The sequence below is a fragment of the Grammomys surdaster genome, unplaced genomic scaffold, assembly GCF_004785775.1.
Source record: "Grammomys surdaster isolate TR1022 unplaced genomic scaffold, NIH_TR_1.0 372, whole genome shotgun sequence".
Taxonomy (NCBI): domain Eukaryota; kingdom Metazoa; phylum Chordata; class Mammalia; order Rodentia; family Muridae; genus Grammomys; species Grammomys surdaster.
The window spans coordinates 6812236-6830209 of record NW_021604791.1 but is presented as its reverse complement, the minus strand read 5'-3'; the positions used below and the strand labels follow the sequence as shown (position 1 = coordinate 6830209).

The 17974-nt window shown below is 42.0% G+C and overlaps 1 protein-coding gene and 1 long non-coding RNA gene across 3 annotated transcripts in view; one reads left to right on the top strand and one right to left on the bottom strand.

Moving 5' to 3' along the window:
- Window positions 1-4165: 4165 nt before the first annotated feature.
- LOC114632255 lies at window positions 4166-8175 on the bottom strand. Its single transcript, XR_003713058.1, has 3 exons — window positions 8097-8175; window positions 5513-5574; window positions 4166-5415 (listed from the first exon to the last, which is right to left on the bottom strand). It is a non-coding gene; the product is annotated as an uncharacterized LOC114632255 (long non-coding RNA).
- Window positions 8176-8314: 139 nt separating this feature from the next.
- Window positions 8315-17974, top strand: part of Exoc1 (exocyst complex component 1) — a 43438-nt gene continuing 33778 nt past the window's right edge. For both annotated transcript variants that reach the window (XM_028780741.1, XM_028780740.1), the window contains exons 1-3: window positions 8315-8459; window positions 11340-11473; window positions 14118-14248. In XM_028780741.1, coding sequence (XP_028636574.1) covers window positions 11350-11473; window positions 14118-14248 — 255 coding nt within the window. In that variant the 5' untranslated portion in view covers window positions 8315-8459; window positions 11340-11349. The remainder of the gene's footprint in view (window positions 8460-11339; window positions 11474-14117; window positions 14249-17974) is intronic.

Below are 17974 nucleotides of genomic sequence, written 5' to 3'. Positions count from 1 at the left end.
CTCCTTCCCCCTCCCTCTCTCTCTCCCTTCCCCTCCCTCTCCCCCTCCCCCTTCCTCCCCTCCTCCCCCTCTCTCTCTCCCTCTCCCTCTCTCAATCTCTTTTCTATCTCTGCCACTATCTTACAGATCAGGTGCAAAGTCTCAGCTACTGGTCCAATCATGCCTGTTGTGGACTAACTCTTAGATATTAAACCCCACATGAAATGCTTCTTTTGAGATTGCCTTGGCCACGGTGTCTCTTCACGGCAGAGAACAGTAACTAAGACAAGAGACACGATAAAAACATAAAATCTTTTTTAAAATGCATACATTCCCTAGATCTGTTCACTGCTACCCTGAAGCAAGCAGGTCAATTAATAATGTTGAACATGCATCTTTCCATGTGGGGTGGAATGTTAACACCACTGCATCCTGTCCTCTTAGAGAAACTCATGACCACCTAGCCGGTGACGCTTTACCACACACGCTGTGCTTAAAGATCAACAGATCTAGGAAATGCATGCTGCTTTTGAAAACAGAAGCTCATGTTAGTGAATGTATAATAATATTTATAACTAAAAGGTAGCAGCCTGGGGTTTCCTCTTCTTTGATTTTATGGGCTTATATTCTCTATTATCCTTGGCTCTTAATGATATTAATATTTGGCATATGACCTATCTACCATACTCCCCTAACAAGGCCAAAGTGTTTACAGTGCCGATGCCTACTAATATTTACACATCTGGGGATGAGCTTTGTAAGCACTTCCTCACCATTCAGTGCTAGTTATTCTTGCTCATGCTATGTCTCTCTCATCTAGATGTTCCGGGCACTCCATATCTCTTTATAAAAGACAGATGAGTCACGTGATCCTCAACTTGACTTGCTTTTCCGGCTCTGTCACACCTGTTTCACTTATTATTTGGGATTGTCTTTTTCTTCCTGAAGATGCTCCCTTCTCTGCTGTCTTCTGAGTACAGCTCCTCTCAGAAAAGGGAGCACAATGTATCCTGTCACGTTTCCTGTAGTCATCCATGTCTATCGATCACAATGATGGCAAATATATTTTTAGTATTATAAGATCCCAGGACTTACTATGTGTCCAAAGACATAAAGGAGAAGCCTATTTTTCAAGGACCTTTAAATTTCTGTTCATGTCAGATCCACTAGCAAATCCTGGTCAAAGCAAGCAAGTCGAGCCCAAAGTCTGAAGTGAGGAGGCTCATTCCATCTCCCAGGGGTAGAACCAAGACTGTGAGCTGACACCTTTGCTTTCTTGACCAGAATTTGGGCTAATAGATCATTAATGAATATAATTACTTCCCAGATATTATAGGGCTGCACAAATAAATATTTCTCTTACAACAATATTTATAAAATTCTTTATCCCCAAAAATCCTATTGAAAGGAAATATCATATATGCAAATAGAGAGCAGAGTGGGGGAAGGAGACTTTGTAAAATGTAGCTGTCAGCTTCCGGTAAGGAAAATAAGGGAAGTTGTTTCTTGGATACAGAGTTTCAGTTTGGATATAGAGTTTCAGTTTTGCAACATAAGGACTCTTCTGAAGTGGGTGGTGGTAACATCACACAATATTATAAATTATATCATTGTATTTTTTTCTTGAGACAGGGTCTCACTCTTATCTCAGCCTGCCCTTGAACTCACAGAGATCTGCCTGCCTCAGCCTCCTGAGGGCTGGAATTACCGTATGTACCTCAGTGCAAAATGAATGTACTCAAAACACCACCAAACTCTTATGTAGAAAGGCAACTAAATTGAGGCCAGGTGTAGTTATGCACACCTTAATCCCAGAACTCTGGAGGTAGAGGGAGATTGCTAACTAGATCTCTGTGAGTTCAAGACCAGCCTCATCTACCCAGATAGTTCCAGGCCAGCCATAGCTTCACAGTAAGACTTTCATCTAAAAAAAAAAAAAAATTAAGTGATTAAAATGGTTAGACTTTGTGTTACATAAATTCTAACACACTAAAAAAGTAGGAAAAAAAGAAAACACAGCAAATAAATAATGTATTGTTTTCAACTTTTTCTACCCTTAACCAAAAGATCAGTTAACAGAAAATCTGTGCATTTCCCTAAAATTGTACATTGCTGGGACTACTAAGGCCGTAAAAACATAACACAGAACGCTTTACCAAAGTGAACACTGATACACAAATGGAACCTATAATTTTAAATTTCCAGATGAGGAAAATGAGGATCAGAGAGGTCAAGTAACTTTCCCTGTGGCTGCTGACTCAGTAAAGGCTGAAACCAAATCTGACCCACACCTGTGTGATGTCACAGACCATGGGGCTTCTACCGTTTTTTGGTCTTATTTTGTTTTTCCTACTTACATTACACTTTTAAAAAACAGTTTTACATTTCTAAGTAAAACTGGCAGAAAAGTAAATTTGTAATGACCAGAAACGGCTTATTTCCACCACACTCTTGGATTCTTTCAGGATAATTAACTTTTTATTGATGTTTTGTTTGGATAGTGAGATTGTGTACAGGATTCAGTTACCCGTCCTAGCTGGGAGGGGTTATTGTATAGGTCAGGCTCTGATTTAAATGTAAGTATGTGCTTCTCCATCTCATTGCTTAATTCTCCACATCGGTTCACTACCAACTTTCAATATTTTTCCTGAAAGACTCAAGAGTCTGTGGGAAATAGGCTGCAAGCTCTTAAACAACTTCTAGATTTGTATACAACCCCAAGGCAACTATTCTCTCTAAGATGCATCCCACTTCTCTCCTAGGAAGGCTAAAGGCCCTCAGTAAAGGTAAAAGCTAATTCCTAACCTACATAGTTGAGAACAGATCTATCTTTGTGAAGTTTAAATGTCTCATTCCAGAAAGGCACTTTCTATTGTTTAAATGTGGGTTACTGAGTTTATGGGAGACCCCATTCTTCAGCTGAATAATATAGAAACAAATCATAATTTAATATCTCTCTGGATGAGGGAGGAATATAAACTCAAGATATTTAGCATACCTAACACAAAAACTGACTTTCAATAAAAATTAATATGTTGGCTTCCTTACATTTCTAGGGAGAGAGTCTGGGCTTGCCAGTGGCATTGTTACCAAGTTTCCCATGTATAGGTTAGATCAAATGCTGAACCCTGTGTTTGACCCAAGTGTGACTGAAGACGGAAAGTCTAGAGGGACAATGTCACAGAGGAATCCAGGAAGAATGTGGAAAGGCTGGGGAGTGGTTAGATTTGGCATCCATCTTGGTGGTAGAACAAGATTTCTGGAGTCACCAGATGTAGAGTGAGAGAGATAAGGAGTCCAGAATTGATTTGGGCAGCTGAAAACATGGCGAAAACATTACTTCAGAGAGACACTGAGGGACCGGCAGTATCTGTTTCCTTGAGTAGCACTAAGCCCTTCAAGTTTCATCTTTGTCTAGATTCCTCCTGCAGTGGCCAGTCACAGACGTCAGCTAGCTTCTCTGAAGGACGATGTGACAACAACGAATCTCTCTCGCTCCCTGGTATGTCATATTGCAGACAATGCCATGGCTCGGAACATCTGCATGATTCAGCCCTGCAGTCACATGAACACTGAAGTATGTGGTGAAATAGTGACCAGTGGCAGGGGAAGCAACAGATCAACACTTTTCTCTTCTCAGTTGTGGAGAATTGTAAGATGATCTCTGAGGTTCTCAGAAAGTACCACAAAAATTATAGGTCACTGAGAAAGCCAGAGGGCCTCTGGAGCAGAGAGGCCACACAGCAGACTGTGCTGAGCTCCTGCCCCGCTGTTTAACCATAAGAGAAACAGAAGCTCAAGGGTTAAAGCTGCTCCGAGCAAAATCCATAGCCTGGAAATGCCATCTACGTCAAAGCCTAATAGAAAAGTAATGGGATTTTGAAATCTAGAATGGAGACATTGTGTAGACTCTAAAGGGACTCTGGCCAGCTCGAGCGTGGCAAGCATGGTTCTGGCCGGCCTTGCCCTTCTCCCCCATTCCGTCAGCCTTGACAAACTGATGGATTACATTCCTGCAGATAGCCACCAAGGTCCATTCCCTTATTTGGTCACTTCCTCCTCCTCCTCCTCCTCCTCCTCTTAAGGCTGACTACTGAGATTCGGCTATCAAAATATTGAAGTCTAACCATCAAAAGCCTCTCTTGGCTCACCTAATTAACATGCACAATTAAAATTAAATTCCTCATCCTAACACGAGACTTCCCCCTTTACCTTTAGAACCTGCTATGTTCCTATGTGCCACTTCTGCCTCCTCTCCATTCTAAGACAAATACTCCTCCTCAGTCTCCTGTGTCCCTTCCTTTTCTCCTGTGTCCTTTATCTCCTGTGTTTGTCTCTTATTCCCTGTCCTCTGTCCCTCTGGGACAAATAAATCTGCTTTGTGCTGAGAACTTGGTCTTGGGATCCTGAGCCAATACTTTTCCTTTCAGATTTCACAGTCTTAAACACTCAGAGTTTTCTCCACTTCAATGTGTCTTTCCTTTTGACAATGAAGAGCAGTCTCCCCATGTCTTGAAATGTTGCAAAGAAAGTTGCTTCAGAGTATAACTGTTTCCTTCACTTCCTGTTTCTAGCACATTTCTTCCTCATTGCTTCAACTCCATAACCAAGCTACCCAGCACAGCCTTTGTGAGAAACTGCAACCTCTGCTCTAGAGAAAGCTACAGCAAAGGTTCCTCCCTTCTGGCAACTGGGACATTTGGGGATGAATAGTTCTTTACTGTGAAGGGCTCTATCTTTAGTGTTATAGATCATTTAACACAAACTCTCGCTTGTATCCACTAGATGTCAGCAGATCTCTTTCAGTAATGACAAGCAAAAATGTCTCAAACCATTGTCAAATATCCCTCAAGGACTGAAAATCATCTGAGGTTGAGAATCACCAAACTATGCTAAGATACTGCAAAAAATGGGCTAATATGTGCCAATAGGAACAAGCGGAATATATGTAAGGATAAGTGTTGAAAGTCTGAAGTCAGAAAAATAAATACAGGTGTAAGGCTGGACAGGGGAAGCAGATGATGTCAGCTGATTCACCATTCAATGTTTTGGCAAGGATGGAGTAAATTCTAACACAAAGCCTTTGTGCTTCCTGGGCCTGATAATGAGCTATGCCAGACATGGTTAAGATAGTAGAATGAAAAACTATAATATTCGCCACTTGTCTATGTTGCCAGAAGGGATGTCTTGCAAGTTGCCCTAGTACCCAACCTTTTGCCCCAACAGATCTGAAGGCTTGGGATTTGTGATGGATAAAAGTGCTGTGTGAAATCTCCAGAAAACCACAGTAAGAGTTGCTACGCAGGTCCGCACTGTTCTGCAAGACATGTTTTCTGAAGCAGAGAACAATTCTCTACTGAGAAAACAAAGTTCATCTCTCATGAGGTGGATATATTATTAGTTCCACCAACTCCCTGGTGCAGTTTCAGAAACAACCTGTTGAAGTATGAAAAAAGCATAGAATCAAGTTGAGCAGGTTCATAAAATACACGTAATTTCAAGAAAGGATAGCTCACACTCTCCCATCACTTACTTTCAAAACGCTGACATCTCCTCTGCAACTCACTTCCCTGGCCACATAGGAGTTCTTTATGCCTACCAAATACAGAGTAAAGGATTTGATTCTGCCTCCTAGGTGAGTTGACACATCACATTAACTGGTCAGTAACATTGAATTGATACTACACGTTACTCTCACTTGGGATAGCTCTTAGGAATATTCAGTATACCCAGGGAATCTTACCTTTCAGCAGAGCTTGTATAAACACACTTTATTATTCATTTTTATGTAAAGAAGTGGCTTGAAGTAAGACTTTTTTCTCTTATTAATTCTGCCAATGCCCACAGTCACCAGAACTATAGCATCCCAAATCACTATTACTTCAACCTACAAATCCTTTTACAGCACCCTCAGGCTGAAGGCAGAACTACACAATCTATGATCAGTCAGTGTTCCGTTGCTGGGAAGACACACCTTGACCACAGCAACTCTTATAAAGGAAATCATTTAACTGGAACTCGCTTACAGGTTCAGAGGTTTAGTCAGGTGCCATCTTGTCTGGTCATCTGAAGTGACTTGTGTAGAGATTTAAACCCAGCAGATGGCATGAGGAGATGAGAAAGGTGCAAAAGATTGAACCGGAGTGGACACAGCCTTTGTGCTGTTCTGTTATCTCTTCAAACCCTTTCATGTTTAACGTATCCAGCAACCTGTTCTGAGCATGTTTTAATGATCTCTGAGCAAATGCAACACGACAGCCCATCGTCCCTCATTCCTGCGTCCGCACATCCTTGATGTAAGTGTATGCTGAGATTTACAACTGTCAAAGCCTGGGAGTGTTATTAACTTTTGGCCAAAGGAAGGGGATGACATACAAATGTTTCCTTTGTTCTTGCCTGTAATAGACAATTCAGAGATTCATAAAGTTTCTTAAAGGGCCTAAGAGAGTCAGAAAATATTCAAATATGAAGATGATCAACCGAAACTCCCTCTCTGACTGCATCTTTTTGTAATGTTTCATTTCTCCTCTCACTCCTGCCCTCCAGGGATAAATCCCCAAACAGAGAAAAATCCACAGAGGAAAGGGACACTTTAATATAATTATTAAATATGATATACTTTATAGTCTATAATAAAATACCTTATATAAATAGCTATCTTTTATATAAATATAATATAATTTATATAACTATGTAATTAAGTGTAAACATAATATAAATATTTTATTATCATTCTTATTATTGCTGTTCAGTTATCCAAACAGAAATATCAGAGGCAGAGAAGTGGATACACAAATCCGACATTGAGGAGAAGAGTCTAGCCTTCTAGAATACTACTCACTTCTCAACCCTGAGGAGAACTGTGACATATAGGTACAAAAAAAAAAAAGACCAATAAAAAGACAAAATGACAACAAAAACACCCAAATGGAATTGTCAGCTAAGACACCCAAGGCAAATATTCTGGAGCTCACAAGGAAACACCAGAGAAGTCTATCCAAATATATAGAACTAGATCTTGTGAGATTCATCTCAGGTAGCCTTGACTAGAAGACAACAAACTCAGCAACAAACAGGTCCCCGTTTATTATTCTCCTAGTTGTCCCAAAATTCTATCTTTAGATGAATGGTGCAAAATACTGTGCACAGCTCGTCCATCATTTTCTTAAGAAATCCACCCTGTGTGCCTAGTCCTGCAGTGACTTAATGTCCCAGGGTGGGTTGGTATCCGTGGAGAAGAGGAGGAGAGAATGAGGGAGAGGCTGGGGAGGATGGCAGGAGGGGCAGGCTGCGATTGGCAGAGAGGCTGGGGAGGATTGGCACATAAAGTGAATAAATAAATTAATGGGAAAAAAACCAGCAAAGAAAAAAAAAGAAAAAGAAAACCATCCTAGTAGAGTATGTTATCCTGCCTTTGCAATCATCTTTTCTAGCCCTATCTCTTGTGAACTCCTTCAGTATAGAATTAAAGTCTGAATGGCCTTTTTACTTGGAAATCAAAGTTCCCGACAGTCAAATACCTGCCAGGGACGTGGCCTAAATGAATCACTTGTCTTATAGCGCAAAATATTGGCATCATTCATGCCTCTCACACCGAAACAAGCATCACCTTTAAAACAAAGATTCAGTTTCAGTATCTGATTGAGCCGGCAAGGGTGCAGTTTCTAAACGGCGCCCAAGAAGAAGGTCTGTGCAGTCGGGGTAGGGTATGATGTGCGTAAGTGTCATGGTTCTAGACCAGAGCTGTTTGTGGGAATTAAATGGGGAGAAATTAAGGGTTCTAGTGATGTCTAGGTTCCTCTCCCAGAGATTCTGATTTAACTCACTGAAGTGCTCCCAAGAATCTAGAGTTAACAGGGTTTACACATGCATAGGAGAAAACATTTAATGGGCTATCAAAAGATTTGCCACAAATAACAGAATGGGTACGTCTAGAAAAAGGAAATACCACCATTAACAACTCCTCTAATCAGCCTATGCTAGTGGTTCTCAAATTTCTTAATGCTGCAACCCTTTAATACATTTCCTCATGTTGCAGTGGGCCCCAACTATTAAAGTATTTCATTTCTACTTTATATCTGTAATTTTGCTAGTGTTATCAATTGTAATGTAAATACCTGATATACAGGATATCTGATATATGACCGCGAAAGAACCACAGGTTGAGAATCACTGGCCTCGGTGCATGCAGGCCCCGCCCCTACTTTTTCCACGCCCACAGTCCGCCCCTGCCCCATCCATCAAGGCGATGTCCCGCCTCCTCCAAATCCATTGGCCAGTCTGTTTTCCTCCCCTGCCTCTATTTCCGGCTCCACAGGGTCAACTTCCAGCGTATAGCGGCACGTGACCGGATACGGGAAGTGGAGGGTTCTGGCCGCTTCTTTTCCCTGCTCAATGAAAAGCGCTTCATAGCTGCTATTGCTGCCGGAGCCCTTCCAGAATCTGTCTTGGAGCACCAACCTCGGCCGGCCGGCCTCGCGGTAAGCTTCCGGCCGGAGACCCGCGGTCCTAGAGGTGGTAGCCTAAGAGGAGGCTATGTTCAATCCGCGCCGGGTCGGCCACTCCCAAGTGACCCGGCCCACCCACCCTGCTCTCCTCTGGGGCTGCAGAAGCCGGGCTGTGTCCTTACTTACCCCTTGCGGTCCTGGACTCAGGGAGAAGGCGGAGCTGAGAGGCAGCCGAGTCAGTCCACAGTTCCGCCCATCCGGGACAGATTTCATTGTTGCCAAACTAGCGTGGCCTGGGAGAAGAAGATCCGACCTGGCTTCTGCCGGCCCAAAAACATGTCCTTATAAACCTTCTAAGTGCATTGCCCAGGCTCTAAGCAGTTTTCTTTTCTGGATGACATGTCTCCGTGTTGAGATGTCTCTGCAGTACATGGGCCCAACCCACTAAGGCACTTGCATGGACACACAGTGTAATGATGGCCCTACTGAGCTGAAGGAAGTAAGATACATGATGAACAGAGGTTAGCTGCCTCTGTAATGGGCAGCCTTCAGGTTTTAGAAGGTGAAAATCTAAAGAGAACCCAGAATATGAGTGTGGGTTTTAGACTAAATAGTTGTGAAGGCCACTATTAATAATATTGGCATAATGTAAAATTCTGTATGAACACTGGAGGATTCATCTCTAGCCTCAAAGAAGACCGACTGTCACAGTGCTACATCATCCCATTCATGTCCTTCAAATTCTTCACTAGACCCCAGAGTACTGTCTGGCACTTAGTGAATAGCAATATTTGTTGAATTCTATTTAATTCCTTTATGAGTTATGACCAGCCTTCTACTGTTTTACCATTTACCATGTAGTATGAGTATTGACCATTGTTCATTTTTCTTTTGACGAGCTTTTACTATTGCGGTAAAACAGGCTATGCCAAGAGGTTGTTAGTACCCAACACACAAACCTGTGATAGAGCATCCTCCTCCTACTCCTCTCAAGAAATGGCTGTGGAGATCTAGGAGATGACACCCATGTTCCCATTCGATGGCAAGCACTTGTCTAGTAATACAGTGAAAAAGTGCTCTAGACATTGACATGAAAAGATCACTGTGGGTTAAGACTTTTATTGAGTCAGCTTCATCCAAATGGAGAAACGTAGGTTCGAATAGGGAGAAGCTAATATGTCCCGCATGGGAAAGTGCTCAAGCAGAGATTTCAAGCCAAAAAGAACAGAGTGCTCTGAATGGAAGGCATGGCTTGAGAAAGCTAGAGTGCTGTTGACCAGGTGTATAGTATAATGAGAACTGGTTCAAAGTTACTTTAGTTTTTTCAGGGAACTTATGGAAGCCTGAAAAGAAAAAAAAAATACTATTACTTAAAGGCAGTAGGCCATGTTTGCTGTGTTGGCGGGAAGGGGGGCAGTAAGTTTTATGTAGATGGGGAAGTCACAGAATATGCTCACAGATTTCACTTTGGAATGGAGGAAGCAATCGATTAGGGCAAAGTTTGAATCTGAGTATTTTCTTAGAGATGCAAAAGTTGGAAAGAGGTAACTTTGAGGGAACTATCCCTGGTCTGTTATTGAGTGTGATAGTAATCCCTTAAATGTTTACTAAGCACTCACTGTGTGCCTCTTGGCCTATGCTAGGAATATAAAGATGAATAAGATAAGGTCCTTGCCAACAGAGAACTAGTTTTAAGAGGGACTAGAGTGCACTAGCTAAAAAACACAGGTTGGAAGAGCTGTTGTCAGCAGAGGTAAGATGGGGAAGAGAAGAGGAGGAATTTTTCTAGGAGAAAAGGCTTCAAAGAAGAGACAATGTGTTACCAGATTCGTTGAGGGTGAGTTGGAATTTTCAGTGTCAAGAATTTCAGAAAAAGGAAAACTGAATAAAACCTAAGACAGAACAGTAAACTGGACAGTATCCATAGGGTAAGATGGAACAGAGCTTTAATGTCACGTCCGGCCTTTAGGACGTATTAAGGGGTTGTGGCTAATTGTATGTCAATATGGCACAGGCTAGAGTCATCTGAAAGGAGGGAACCTCAGCTGAGAAGATGCCTCCATAAGTTCCAGCTGAAGGGTATTTTTTAAATTAGTGGTTGACGGGGGCTGGATCATAATGGTAGTTGCACGCTTGACTTGTAGAGGAAACTGCCGGACTGTTTTCTAAAGCCTCGGTACCATTTGTGATCCTCCTAGCTGTGTGGGAGACTCTCCTTCATCAGTGCTTGCTGCTGTGTGTCCTTTGGGTGTTTAGCCTTCCCAGCAGTTGAAAGTATCAGGTATCTCACGGTGGATTTCAATCACATTTCCCAGCTGGTTGATGATATGGAGTGCTTTGGGCTTCTGGTGTGTGTCTTTGCAAAAGCCAAAGGGCAGCTGCACCTCCTCAGAGCACCGTTCATACCCCTTTTCTTGACATGGTCTCTCACCAGATTGGCACTCCAGCAGTAGGTGAAGCTGTCTGGTCAGTGAACTCACTCCAGGGGTCTGCTTGTCTCCGCCTCCCCAGCATGCACTGCTGGTTATGTGAGCTCTAGAAATTATGCAAGACTGGACTTGTGTTCTCCACGTACTAGGAAACACTTTGCCAACAGAGCTGTCGCCCCAGCCCTATACTGAACTTTTGTAATATTTATTGGCTGTTTGTACTTGTCTCTGTGTGTACGTGTGTATGCTTGCATACATGTATATATGGGTAGTATCTGTCTGTGTGTGTGTGTGTGTGTGTGTACTGGTTTCTCTAATTTCATTTCTAAACTTGAAGCCCCATGCTTTTACGTTATAGCTCTATTAATATGTTTATGTATCTATTAAGAATTTATCACTTGAGTCACAAGTGGAACACTTTGTGAGGGAGGGTGATGCTTTTGAGACGAGCTCAACACCTCTCCTCTAAATAACTGCTTTTCAGCTGAGAAAAGATGACCGCCATCAAGCACGCGCTGCAGAGAGATATCTTCACACCAAACGACGAGCGCCTGCTGAGCATCGTGAATGTCTGCAAAGCGGGCAAGAAGAAAAAGAACTGCTTCCTGTGTGCCACGGGTAGGGGTTTATTACGCAAAACTGTGTGCCAGATGCCCCTTCCTTATGGTCATATTCTCCTCGTTTCTATAACTGGGAGAACTATTGGGCTGACAAATTAATTTTAATCATTTTTATTGAATGCTGTAAGAGAACGTTTATAATGTGTGTCTAAGGTGGCTGACAAGTGAAAGGAAGAGCTCTGGGCATGTGGCGTAATGCGACAGCCCTGGTGTCTTTGCAGTGTGGTGGTGTCATCCTTACCCTGTTCCTTTCTGCTCTCTGGTGGCGGTGTCTAGGATCCATCTTACCACACTCCCCATGTGTAATTTCAGGCTATGTTGTTTACTTTTACTTGTCTTTAACCTTTAATAAATTGAATTATAATTCCTTGTGACCCCTACCACTCAGCAGTACATTCATGAGAATTTTGTTTTATTTTGGAGTTTTCGTTGTATTGTGTTTGAATGGGATTTCACTCTGTACTCCTGGCTGGCCTGGAGCTCATAGAGCTCCACCTGCCTCTGCAGCCAGCCAGCGCACCCGCACCCTGCAGCCAGCCACCCAGCCCACCCGCCCCTGCAGCCAGCCAGCACACCTGGCCATGAGTTAGAGTTCTGTTCTTACACAGGGCTCTAACACTGTCATAGTCACTGCTATGGCGTGCTCTGCTGTGAGTGTCCCATGGTCCACATATCCATCCTACCAGGGGTGAACAGTAGGTTTGTGTCTGGGCTTTGCTGTTGAAACAGCTCTTATGTGAATGTGTCTGGTTGTCTTGTGCTATACTCACCATAATTATTTTAAGGCAGATACTGGTGTGGATTCTGCTCTAATAGACAATTCTTGTTAAAGAGATCCTTTTCACTCCCACAGCGGGGTGTTCTCTTGTGTTCTCCACACCCTAGTCAACAGTTGCTCCTGACAGACTAATCATTGTGAGGACGGCGGGGTGACGTAGTATCTCCCTGTGGTTTTGCAGTGCATTTTATATAGTTTCTAATTATTGTTATCTGGATAGATATTATAAGATAGATCTATTAGCTGCATAGATATTTCCACTATGTGGTTGTAGACTTTCTGGTTTGTGGCTTAACATTGCATTTTTTGTGGTTCCTCTTAATGAAATTTAATTATCATTAAATAAAATTACTTGATGCTGTATGGCTTCTACTGCATTATTTTGTAAAGGTTGATTCACTTGTGTCTTAGAGTGTGGTGTGTTTGTATCTGTCTGTGTGAATGAGCACATGTTTATATTTCAGGATTTTTTTCTTATGTCTCATTTTGTTTCATTTTGTTCTTTCTTCTTTCATTTTAATTTTAGCATCAACTTCTTAAGTTCCAGATTTCATTGTGTTTTGATTGGATTTTTTTTTTAACCTATCATTCAAGTTGTAAGGAACTTTTTTAAAAATGATGTTTATATCCCTGAACATGTTTATTTTCTGTTTTTATAAGGCTTGCTGGGTTTTTTTTTTTAAAGTTTTGCATGTTGTTGCGAGGTACTACTCTTCCTTAGGTTTGTGTGCTGTTACCAGTTATAGTGTAAGATTTGATGAAACAAAATGGTTGCTTTTATAAATACTGTTTGCCATATATGGGTTTAGGATTTTGCTTCCATGTTCCTTATTTATGTGTAGTTTTCCTCCCACTAACTTATTAATTATTTAATAAGCCAGTGCATGCCCCTTGCTTTCTCAATAGAATACTTGTGTGCTTGGAGTTATTCTCTTCTTGAAAACTTGGCAGGAGAAGCAGGCAGCAGTTGGACTAGTGTGGAGATGTGGGAGTGACGGCACAGTTTTCCCCAGCAAGTGCAGTTTAGTGGGTATCTTCCCAAGTGTTCTATAGTCCAGCAGCTCTCAACCTTCCTGGTGCTGCTACCCTTTAACACAGTTCCTCGTGTTGTGGTGACCCCCCCCAACCATAACATTTTTGTTGCTACTCTATAGCTGTAATGCTGTTTTCTGTAATACCTGTTTTTGGATGGCCTTAAGCGATCCCTGTGAAAGGGCCTTTCAGCTCCCAGGTTGAGGACCTCTGCTTTAGTTTATTTGGGTATGGTAAGATTTTTTTAAGAGAGTAAGAGGGTTTGATGTTGTTGTTTGTCTGTGGTTGTTTGGAAAGCCATTGGCTTTTCAAGTGTGTCAGTGTTCATTTCAAATCCAAACTCCATTCTATTGCCAGAGTCGTGTTTTGAAACTAGAGCATATAATTTCTCTAATAGCTCCCTTGCTACCTCATCTGGAGCCCTTGAAGAGCTGAGCACCCGTCTTTTGAATAGTGACTTCATTCCCACCCACCTCGAGTTACATTGTGCCGTCTGGGTTGAGGACTTACCGTTGCTCTTTGTGGAGGCATTAGGCTCTTTTAGGACTCTTTGGACTTACATGTGTCAATCATTAGATTTCTCTTCCTACACTCTGTAAAAGAGGCCGGAAGCTTTCCCTCTCAGGCATCTCTCTGCCTCCACCCCTCTAGTCTGATTTAGATGCTTCCTGTAGGATTCTGTGCCCTCCTCAGCTGACATATCACAAAGCATTGTGCTTACTTCAGTGTCGCCCACCGTCCAGGCCCCTGAGAGCCACATTTACAATGCGTTCACGAAGAATGAGTAGGTAACTGATGTGCTAACAATCTTATCTGTGTGCTTTTTCAACAGTGACAACTGAACGCCCCGTGCAGGTGAAGGTGGTCAAAGTCAAGAAATCCGACAAGGGAGATTTCTACAAAAGGCAAATTGCTTGGGCCCTTCGAGACCTTGCTGTGGTCGACGCCAAAGATGCCATCAAAGTATGTTTCCCATAGTCCTTCACTCGTGCTCAGGAAAAGTCTTTCTTGTTGTATCCAGTAGTGTATGAGATGATCTAAGCTTGTTCTGTGGCTGTAGGTCTGCTGTTTGCTTGTCAAAAATACATTCATCTCTGCTTCTTCAGCCCTGCTGTTAGACCGCTTAAAATAGTAATAAAACTACATTCATGTGCTCGGATCACTTTTTTACTTCGTTAAAGCTACAGTTATATTTGTGTTCAAACTATATAAACTAGAGAAAATTAACCTTAATACTATGTATTTCTTTAAATTAAATATACTTAATATACAATTCTATAAACTAGTATGGATTTCAAAGTAATACATGTTGTGTGATATATGTTAACTCTAAAATAGTCATTTTTTTCATCAGACTCAGTTCAAAAGCATGTGTTGAACATCAGGGAGGCTTCCTTTTTCCTCCCAAGTGGAATGAGGACTTGGCAGCTGATGGAGCCAATCTGGGCATTGGACTTTGTGGGTCAAATAAAGGAAGTAATATGGGCTTACACACCTCATTTTGAAGTGATTAAACAAAAATTTAAGGATATAAATTTTAAACCTTTCTTTGAATGTGCTCAAACTTGGAGGACATAGCATCATTCAGTAATCACATTAAAGGGCTCAAGGCAGTTCTCAGCAGTGCCCTTTGACAGTCACTAGAGCTCCATGTCTTCGTTAATGGGTTAATGGGGTCCTCCCTCCACCTTCCGTCCTGGCTAGCTCTGACTGGGTCGTTGCTGTGCTCCTTTGTGTTGGTGGGTCTCAGAGCAAGGCTCACACCAATGAAACTGTCAGACCTCTGCTGGAGCTCCAGAAGTCGTGCCTGCTTGCCAGCCCGGTCAAGGTCTAGCAAGAGAGAGAGAGTGGGGATGGAGACTCGAAGAATGGAGACAAGACAGAGGGTCTGATCAAGTCTTGTTTATTGAAAGGAAATCCTGGGTATTTATACACTTTTCCACATGCCTTGCATCTGTGGACATGCAGGGGAACACAGCACTATGCCACGTGACTTGCAGCTGTGGATACCACATGTGTCTTGCAGCTGGGGGCACTAAACAGCAAAACAAGATATGTGAGAAAAACAAGATGTTTATCAGAGTGTGTTCAGCTGTTGTGGGCTATTGAAAAACAAGTCTCTTGTCAAGGTATGTGGCCTGAGATGGCTGCAAAGATGATAGCCGCTTTCTGCTAGGAGTTGGCTCCCAACAGGTCCCCCTTTTTAAATTTTTTTTTCAAAAGGGAAGGCTGGGAAAACTTACGGAAACCGTGCCTGTCTTAGGTTGGAACAAAGGACCCCAGCCTCCCTTTCCTGTCTTTGGATACTCAACAGCCATTTGGTTGAGCTCCTGTCTTAGGATGGTGAGGCCTCTGAGTTAGGGGCAAGAGTCTTGAGGTGTTCTCTTACTCGTCATTGACTGTCTGGCTTAGTGCGTAAGTTAGGGGTTAATCCTTGTCAGTCTTGATGACAGAGGTTTTAGAGTCCCCTACTTCCAGCCTGTAATAATAGACCTGTATGGGTTTTATTTGAATAGCGTCTATCTGTTGTTGTACAAAAGCCATCAGTCAGTTGAACAGCATGAACCAGAGAGACAAGAGACTTAACAATGCCTGAATGGTTGGTATAAAAGCAACACTTTTTTAAGGGTAGCACACAACTCCTTCTGTTGGAGAAGTAAAAAGTATAAGCCTCTTCTATTCTGTAGCACTATTTCAGCTAAGGAGGATAATGAATTTTACAAATGCACTATAGCAGATTCCATTCTTTCTAAATCTAAACCTATAGAAGTACAGAACTGATCATAGCTTTGATCTTAACAAAACAAGTAAGGAAATCCCTGTCCCTGCCCCAATCAATCTCAAACCCAAAAAGACAGCTATAGTAACTGTGGTAATGGGTTTTCTCCTGGGTCTAAACAATGTACCCCACTAAATCATAAGTCAGGGAACCAAGAGTCCAATAGAGCCACCCTGGAGGTGCGGGTGGTGATGTCTTCTTCCGCACTGAGAACTTCCCAAGTCAGGTTTGCTGGTTGATCTGTCCCAGTTTATAGGCAAATGTGAAGCATCTTCATGTTTCCTGCAAAGAAAAAATATGCTTCTCGGGGTTTCTCCTCCCTGGATTTGTGATTGTTGTGAATTTTGCAACAATCCTCTGGAAAGGCCCATTAACTGGAACCTGGAATGGGCCAGATCCAGTGCTTATCTGGAGAAGAGGTTCTATCTGCATATATTCTCAAATGGTAGATGCCGCACACTGGCTGCCAGAGAGACTGATTAAACAAATAGACAACAATCCTGTTATTTTTGTTATTAAGAGGTGGAATTATCTTTGTGTGGTTATCTTCTTTTGAATTTGTTGGAAGAGGATTACTCTCTTGCTTTTTCTAGGGTATAATTTCTCTCCTTGTATTGGAGCTTTTCTGCTATTATCCTTTGTAATGCTGGGTTTGTGGAAAGATATTGTGTAAATTTGGTTTTGTCACGGAATATCTTGGTTTCTCCATTAATGGTAATTGAAAGTTTTGCTGGGTATAGTAGCCTGGTCTGGCATTTGTGTTCTCTTAGGGTCTGTATGACATCTGTCCAGGATCTTCTCGCTTTTATAGTATCTGGTGAGAAGTCTGGTGTAATTCTGATAGGTCTGCCTTTATATGTTATTTGGTCTTTTTCCCTTACTGCTTTTAATATTCTTTCTTTGTTTTGTGCATTTGGTGTTTTGATTATTATATGTCAGGAGGTATTTCTTTTCTGGTCGAGTCTATTTGGAGTTCTGTAGGCTTCTTGTATGTTTATGGGCTTCTTGTTCTTTAGGTTAGGGAAGTTTTCTATAATTTTGTTGAAGATATTTACTGGCCCATTAAGTTGGGAATCTTCACACTCATCTATACCTATTATCCTTAGGTTTGGTCTTCTCATTGTGTCCTGGATTTCCTGGATGTTTTGTGTTAAGAACTTTTTGCATCTTGCGTTTTCTTTGACAGTTGTGTCAAGATTTTCTATGGTATCTTCTGCACATGAGATTCTCTCTTCTATCTCTTGTATTCTGTTGGTGATGCTTGCATCTATGACTCCTGATTTTTTTCCTAAGTTTTCTATCTCCAGGGTAGTCTCCCTTTGTGATTTCTTAATTGTTTCTACTTCCATTTTTATGTCCTGGATGGATTTGTTTAATTCCTTCACCTGTTTGGTTGTGTTCTCTTGTAATTCTTTAACAGATTTTTGTGTTTCTTTAAGGGCTTCTACCTGTTTACCTGTGTTCTTCTCAAATTCTTTGAGAGTGTTATTTATGTCCTTCTTAAAGTCCTCTATCATCATCATTAGAAGTGATTTTAAATCTGGATCTTGCTTTCCTGGTGATATGGGGAGTTCAGGACTTCCTAGTGTGGGAGAACTAGTTTCTAATAATGCCAAGTACCCTGGGTTGCTGATACTTATGTTCTTTCGCTTGCCTTTTGCCAATTGGATCTCCTTAGTGCTACCTGCCCTGTCTCTAACTGGAGCCTGTCTTTCATATTATCTTGGTTGTTTCAGAACTGTGTGGGGTGGGTGTTACTACTGGGGTTAGAGCTGGGGCCCAAGGTCTGCTCAGTGCTCGGGCCCAGACCAGAAGGAACCAGTGTTCCAGGCCAGGAGTGAATTCCTGGGTCCCAGTGGGTTCCAGTTATTCCCTGTTTGGGGCGGGTGTTGCTGTCTCCTTACCTAAGA